Source organism: Dreissena polymorpha, chromosome 3 (assembly GCF_020536995.1).
Source record: "Dreissena polymorpha isolate Duluth1 chromosome 3, UMN_Dpol_1.0, whole genome shotgun sequence".
NCBI lineage: Eukaryota > Metazoa > Mollusca > Bivalvia > Myida > Dreissenidae > Dreissena > Dreissena polymorpha.
The window spans coordinates 23,140,605-23,148,519 of NC_068357.1; the positions used below are offsets into that span (position 1 = coordinate 23,140,605).

General features: G+C 33.6%; 2 protein-coding genes across 2 annotated transcripts; one reads left to right on the forward strand and one right to left on the reverse strand.

Annotated features, from left to right (window-relative positions):
• Positions 1 to 2,750: 2,750 nt before the first annotated feature.
• LOC127874678 (nuclear apoptosis-inducing factor 1-like) lies at positions 2,751 to 5,584 on the forward strand. The gene is made up of 7 exons (XM_052419170.1): positions 2,751 to 2,940; positions 3,552 to 3,618; positions 3,763 to 3,859; positions 3,976 to 4,048; positions 4,174 to 4,235; positions 4,621 to 4,682; positions 5,405 to 5,584. Exons 1-5 carry the CDS (start codon positions 2,774 to 2,776, stop codon positions 4,178 to 4,180), a joined length of 411 nt encoding a protein of 136 aa, XP_052275130.1. The 5' UTR covers positions 2,751 to 2,773; the 3' UTR covers positions 4,181 to 4,235; positions 4,621 to 4,682; positions 5,405 to 5,584.
• A 156-nt stretch (positions 5,585 to 5,740) lies between these two features.
• LOC127872081 (uncharacterized) lies at positions 5,741 to 7,500 on the reverse strand. Its single transcript, XM_052415412.1, has 3 exons — positions 7,294 to 7,500; positions 6,307 to 6,380; positions 5,741 to 5,900 (listed from the first exon to the last, which is right to left on the reverse strand). Exons 1-3 carry the CDS (start codon positions 7,498 to 7,500, stop codon positions 5,831 to 5,833), a joined length of 351 nt encoding a protein of 116 aa, XP_052271372.1. The 3' UTR covers positions 5,741 to 5,830.
• Positions 7,501 to 7,915: the final 415 nt, after the last annotated feature.

Sequence of the window (7,915 nt, forward strand, 5' to 3'; positions counted from 1 at the left end):
ATCATTACTACAAGTGGGTTGAAAACCTTCGAACGATAATGATATAGCCTAATATTGGGGGTTTAATAACGGTGAAGGAGCGCCCAATCCACATTATGGTCACGACTTATTTAAGAAATATTGAAATAATCACGAAAATGATAATCATTTAACATCACAGTTCAAATCCAAATACAAAGCTTATGCTATATAAAGATCAGAATGTTGGTAATTTTTTTTAAATTACATGACTTCTGTCAGAAGAAATGTCAGTAACCTGTATTGTCCTTTTTGTATTAGCAACTTGTCTCTTATTCAAAATAAACGACTGACGGGTGTTAAAAATAATTTCTCGCATGATTATGTTTTCTGTATTATCATGATTCCTATATATTTACAATGAATAATGTCCCCGATCGCACAAGATACTCAGCTGTAAATTGATGTTGTATACGGTATCTCAAGTCAGGTTTGGGCGAACCACAGTTTTATTATTTTGAAAAAGACTTGATTTCGCATAGAACAGATCAATAAATTCCTTTAAGAAATGTTGTTAAGATAAGTGCTTTTGCAAGAATTTCGACAACTGAGTATTAAAAACATTCAGTTCTACACAGAATAGCGGATTTCTATACGGGCTGTATTTATGGAATGGTAAAACATAAGCAAACTGAGCTCCATGGTGTGAGCACGATGTTATTTTTCAGTTTTTATTCTACACGAATATGCATCCGTTTTAATAATCACGTATTTAGGCCAAAATATATTGTGTTACAATCAATGGTTTATAACGCTTTCATCTAAATTATAACGACAAGTTCCGGTTCCAAGGTGGTCTCTGCATTGGCAATAATAAAAGTCTGATATGCCACCAAACACAGTTGTCGCCAATACAGCGGGTCGGCAGGTGGGAGGGGGATAAAAATTTGAATTGCCAACACAGTTTTGCTATAATTTTATTTTGTGTTTGGAATGCAGTTGTTGAGGGGATCTGAAAAATAGTCTTGACCATCAGGGTGCTGGTAAACAAGTCTCAATGACGTCACAGGTCATCAGAGCTACTGTACATGACTTCATAGCACTGACATATCCGAACGATTGCTGGCTTTGAAGATTACGGCCAAATGTTTTAAGTCTTCTCCAATCCAGTTTCCTTTTTAAACCGGGCATACTTCCCGTTGATTATTTTAGTGGAAGAACCAGTTGAACACTTATTGGAACTCAAAAACACCGTTTTTGGATAAATTTATGCACATATGAGTTTGAAGATTTGATGGTGGCATTGCGTCCTGCCTAGTCGCCACGAGAGAAGCAATGTAAACCATTGCACATGTACCATGTACTTGAGTACAATTTTATTTGCTCTAGCAATCAGAACAATCGGTAAAAATGCTCAGGATACCTTTCTATTTTCGCAGATAACACCTTAGAGAGTATCTGATGCAGACTGATGCATGGCATTCCTGGGCAATGAACAAATTCAATGCCATCACCTGCATACTCATGTGCGACCATTGTTGATCGCTATGTGAATAAGCACTTTTATGGGACCAAATGCCATCTAAAATGCAGATTGAATGCAGAATTACCCCACCCACAAATGCGGAAATTGTCAAAAAGCATTCTTCGAGATCTCTTTGAAAGCATTAATAATTCTACAGAGGATTGTTTTCACTCCTGGTTTTATATAATGTCACTGCAATCTGTTCATGTTATAAAAGTTATCCGTGTGTATGAGATAAAGTTTTGTATTCAAATGATACCCTAGAATATGTAGAACGCTAAATTCTTGTCACGATCGCCATTGTATGTGATGTTTCAATCTTATCTCTTTGCCCCAAAATAGTCTTAATATCAGGCTACAAGCACTTTACGTTCTTTCTTAAAAAGATCATATTTATAAAAAGTAGTTATAATTGAAATTTAAAAGGTTAATGTTCTCTTACATGTTACACATGAGTAAACCGGAAGTCCTGAGCAAAATTTAACATAGCATTTTTATAATAAGCACTAACGTTTTCATAATAAATATAATTTATAAAAACAGTTTCAATTATATGTGTATGTATTCCATAAAAGTAATATCTTATAAGCTATTATGAAAACATCTTTTGTGTTGTAGTGATGGTAGGCCTCACATATTTTACCTAATGTATTCATACACAACAGCAACAAAAACATGTCCACAGGAAAGAGCGTTTATTTTCTAAGGTAAATATTTCGAGTTACGTACAGAATGGATTTATTTGGTGCTCTTCTAAATTAAATGACGTTATCTTTCTAACCATGTATGAGATTGTAGCTTGGTCATAGTAAAAATTTGCATCAGAAATTGCGACCGGATGCTAAAAGTAACAGCGCACTTGAATCGTGGGTTACACAAAACTATACATTAAAAGCAGACAATGACTGAAAACCGTTCCGCGAATAGATACGTCTTTATCTATTTCATATTTTAAGCTATATTTAATTAACTGTCACACTTGTTCCTTTTTCGGATTGAAACAATGAATACTAAAAAATTTTACGAAATATAACATATTTGATTGCTGTTGAAAACATTATGAGGCCGTTTTATCAACATATCTTATCTTAGCGGATCTTATCTTAAATCCCTCACTAACGATTTCATTTACGATCCGCTAATACCCGTTTTATGAACGTTGTCGTAAATATCGAGTCGCAGCTAAGATTTTAGCTAAGCGTACGATCTGAAATAACGCGAACCAGTCAAAAACCTCATCACTCGATTTCCCGCGTTATGTCAAAGTCGTCTGTTGTCATAACAAGCAAGATGGCCGACAAAATGAACAAGGGGAAACGAAAGCCCAATTGGTCGGAGACGGACATCGCCTGTTTAGTGCAGGCATGCACGGACAATAACTCGTTATTGGTCAGTAAAATGACTATTGAAGTGACGAACAAGAAAAAAGAAGAGTTCTGGGCGGACACCTGTGAGAAGTACGTATAGTAAATGTATCGACATCGTTTCTTAAAAAAATATTTAAGCGATTTATGTCTGTCAATGTTTATCATAATTGTTCCGATTTATTTTATTTAAATTCATATTTTGTACCTTACTCAACAAAATGAAAAAGTTTGTATGCATGTTTGAATGTTGATGTTAGTTAGAAAATAAGCGGAATCATAATTTACCGCGTTTGAACTTAGGGTACATTGACAAGCTGCTAGTGTATGCTTATATAATAAAAAAATTAGCAGACGAATAATCAAGTTTTTTCGATGATCAATCAATATATTATTAATATGCAGTAAATTTGAAGGAAGCATTGCATATTATTAATATTGTGTTTGCTTTTAGGGTAAATACAATTTTAAAGGGATATAATAAATTATCTCCCTTTTCTAAAGTTGTATTCTCATCTTCAATTTCTTACACATTTTTGCTTCCTACGGTATACATGTATATATTTATCTTGGTACATGACAATGCGTACTGTATAATACTGTTTTGGCATATCATGTACGACCCAGTGTGCATTATGTTTCATAAATTATTAATTAATTTCAATTGTTTTTGTAAACACACATCTAAAAATAATCAATTTCAGAGTGAACAGCGTTGGCTTGAGCAGCCGCGAAGTTGACGAAATAATAAAGAAGTGGACGGACCTTAAGGTACATAAACTCATGATTCTTTCCACAAAATGATTATAAAAAATTCACAATGTCAGTCACTTATACGATTTTAAACATGAAATTCATGTTTAATTTGTGTAATCTAAAGTGTGTATGTCAAATAACTTTTATACTCTTCTTAAGAGTCAAGCGAAAAAAAAAAGAAAAGAACAGGCGGCGGGAAGCGAGTCTAACAGGAGGCGGCAAAACCAGCATCTGTCTCACAGACTGGGAGCAGAAGGTAAAATTTGAACTTTGATCTATACATAGAAGCATACTGTAATTAACCTTTTCATATCGATATTGCACGGATTAATAATTGGCTTCAATTGTTGTTGTTCCTGTTTTCTATTGAAGATAGTAGCCATTCTACCAGAAGAAACACTGGTGGGAATCGACGGTGGATTAGACACGTTTCAGTCCAGTTCATGTATGTCTTTACTTTTTATATATTCTGACATATATATCATAATTATTACTATATTTATGCACCATGCATCAATTAATCGCTTATTTCGTTCATCTGTTAAGTGTTTTAATTGAATTTCTTTTCAGGCTCTAAACAACAAGCATGTGTTGACGAGGAAACCTCAGGCATTTCAATTGGCCACGAGTTGGTAAGATAATTAATCAAAAACACAGTATACTTATGGCACATTTATTATTGTAGGAGTGTCAATGTTACTAAGCAAATATAATATATAAGGTCTAACAATGTGTGTCATAATAACAAATTAATTATGCGGCATAAAGTTCGTTAAAGTTTAAGTTATGCGGCATAAAGTTCGTTAAAGTTTAAGTTACTTAATTGCAGTTACGATTGTAATAAATAGGCTCCATCTTTGTCATTAAATGTACATGTTTGCATATATGACATAAAAGTTATTGGTTTCTTACTTGTAAAATTAGAAATAAGTTTACGCATATTTATGACCTAAACTAACATATTGGATTACTTATGTTATATAAAAAGTCATAATCATTCATATATAAACATTATAGGAAGATGCGCCAAACAGCCCGTGTGAGGCCAAATCTGAACAGCATTGTAAGAGAAGAAAGATGTAAGTTCCATACAAATTAAATATTTATGCCCCCCTTCGAAGAAGAGGGGGTATATTGTTTTGCTCATTTCTGTCTGTCGGTCGGTCTGCTCACCATATGGTTTCTAGATGATAACTCAAGAACGCTTCGGCCTAGGATTATGAAACTTCATAGGTAGATTTGTCATGACTGGCAGATGACCCAATTGATTTATAGGTCACTAGCTCAAAGGTCAAGGTCACAGTGACTCGAAACAGTAAAATGGTTTCCGGATGATAACTCAATAATGCTTACGCCTAAGATCATGAAACTTCAAAGGTACATTGATCATGACTGGCAGATGACCCGTATTAATTTTCAGGTCACTATGTCAATGGTAAAGGTCATATTGCCTCGAAACAGTTAAATGGTTTCTGAAAGATAATTAAATAATAATTAGGCCTAGGATCATGAAACTTCATAGGTACATCATTCGTGACTAGCAGATATCCCTATTGATTTTCACATCACTAGGTCAAAGGTCAAGGTCACAGTGACAAAAAACGTATTCACACAATGGCTGCCACTACAAGTGACAGCCCTTATGGGAGGAATGCATGTTTTACAAACAGCCTTTGTAACTTATTAAGTTGTATGATAATACATTTTAATACTATATCCAAAAAAAATTGTGCATACATTAAACCTAAATTTCACAATTCATTTTCACAAATGTTCAATATAAAATAATTTGTTGCTACAGAACATTGTCTGATGTGCAGCTAGCACAATACACGTTCTTCATTGAACAAACAGAAACAACCCGGTTAAAAAGAAAATTGATGGAACAACAAATTCAGACACAAAAGGCTGCGGAGCAGTACTTCATTGAAAGCAAAAAAAACCTTGCCCAAAATGTATTGGAGAATTTTTTAGAACAGTAAGTCAAATTATTATATTAGTATCTAAACTATCTTTGATTTAAATAAAAACATTAATATAATGACCCCATAATACATTTTACTTTGCAAGGGCTCATGGGTTGAAGCATATTGACATGTCTGTCTTTAAATACTAAATCAAATATAAATTGCTCAACAGTAATTTAATATTAAAACCAGTTCTTTGAAAGTTTTCAATAAATATTAACTCATTAATAAGTTTTAATATGAATTTAAAACAAACATGCTTACTTTACATTATCAATTCTTAAATTAACAGCATCAACAAAGGCTGCAATAATATTGCATGCACTGGACCTGAAAAACAATTCATTGCACAATAATTTGACTATAGCTGCTCATACTTTAAGAACAAACTATTAATGTTTTATGATGCCCAAAATAAGGTTATTAAGGTTTTAGTTAAATGACATTAAAAACATGTCTTATTCCATTAAAAGATCAACAATTATGTACATAGAACTGTAACACTATTCAGGAATCCACATGATGAGTTTTATGTAGATCTTTTTACAGAACACATTAATTCATAACCTGTTGTTTGTCATGTTGAAAGTGGAACATCAGTTTCAAAAGGAAAATTATTATATAATAAAACATAAATTGATATACTTTTAAATTGTAATTATTATGTATTATTATGTATTAATTCACAATACATTCCTTCCTTATAGTGTATCTACTATCTTATGCGAAAAATTACCTGCTAATTCCATGAAGGTCAGCAACCTCAGACAGAAAATCACCTTTCGCCAAGTACCTTAGACTCACAAGCACCTACCAAAATAATGCACAAGAGTTTGTTTCAAATATGATCATTTAATACAATCACACAAAACAAATATAAGTAAATCAGACAAACGGGAATGATGAAAAGTAAGCAAGCATTATTTAAACTTAACATCCTTGCAAATTTGGTACTCATTTTTACACTGATGGGTATTTTAATTGTTTGTGATTATTGAGCATATAACAGTACATCACACAGAGACATAGTTGTTTTATAATAAAGTGCATGTCTGACAACCAATTCCAGATTATTATTTTTTATTGAAATATATTCAATTGGGGTGTGGTCAATATAGACCACCTTGGCTACGTGAAAATGTGAATCAACCACTGTGCTAACCAGACATCATTGTGGGATTGAAGTTGCTCAGCTGAACATATTCGTGTTCATGTATTTTGTAAATTCCTATATCTTATTTTGACAGAACATTGATAATGCTCATGTATGATAAGTTTAAGACTTCTAATCATCAGAGAAGATATTCCAGACATACTCCCGTGAATCATTACAAGTACAACAACTTTAAAACTTTATCTGAACAAAAATCATTAAACTGTATCGAAAACAAACATGTTTAGCAACGTCCGAAATATGTAATGTCCGACTACTATTTCAACCTTTAAAATTCAAGCTATAATGGCAATGAAACTGTCGTACTTTAAAAGAAACGATAGAACATTTGGTTTTATGAAAATCGAGCAAATGAAAAGAAATACTTATCCTTTTAACGGCTAGACAATCCATTATCATACAAATTAAAAACAAGTTTATTCTCTCTTGTCATGGCGACCCTAATTATGCCCCTTGGACGTAGCGATTTATAAACCGAATTTATAAAACGCTATCACCTGAAAGTAATCTCCATTGAATATGATGGATTGAGAACAAATGGATGCAAACCTGCGTTAGGACAGGTATGGACTTCGATCTTCTCGTCGGTTTTTGTAGATCGTCCCTTAACAAATCGACAAGCCGATAAATGGATTGTCGATCTAATCGATAGCGACTCAATATTTCAGCGTCTCTAAGATCACTGAACCCCTTTCTTTGTCGAAACAGCCTCCTTTCTCTCGGTCGTGCGACGTCTAACGCTTCTATGGCCGCCATAATAAGAACGCTAAGAGTGGTCTCATCTCTCTTGGTTAACCATCGTCTAAAGCACGTGCGGCGGCCATGTTTAGTACAATTTACGAACGCTAAGAGTGGTCTTACCCAGTCGTAGCTTTCAGCACAAATCTTACGACATCTTAGCTGCGATTTCTTTGATAAAACGGTTCGCAGTACTTACGATAAGCGTACGTCAAAATCCTACGAATCTTACGTAAGATCACGCTAAGACATGTTGATAAAACGGCCTCTATGTGTATTCAAATGTATTCATTCATAGAACAAACATTATACATGTACAGCCTTGATCATGGATATGTTACTGCGGTATACATTTGTGATCTTACTTATATACATGTAACCGCGATTGAAATTTGTTACAATAGTGATATGTGGTGAAGCTGCTGTGCATGTA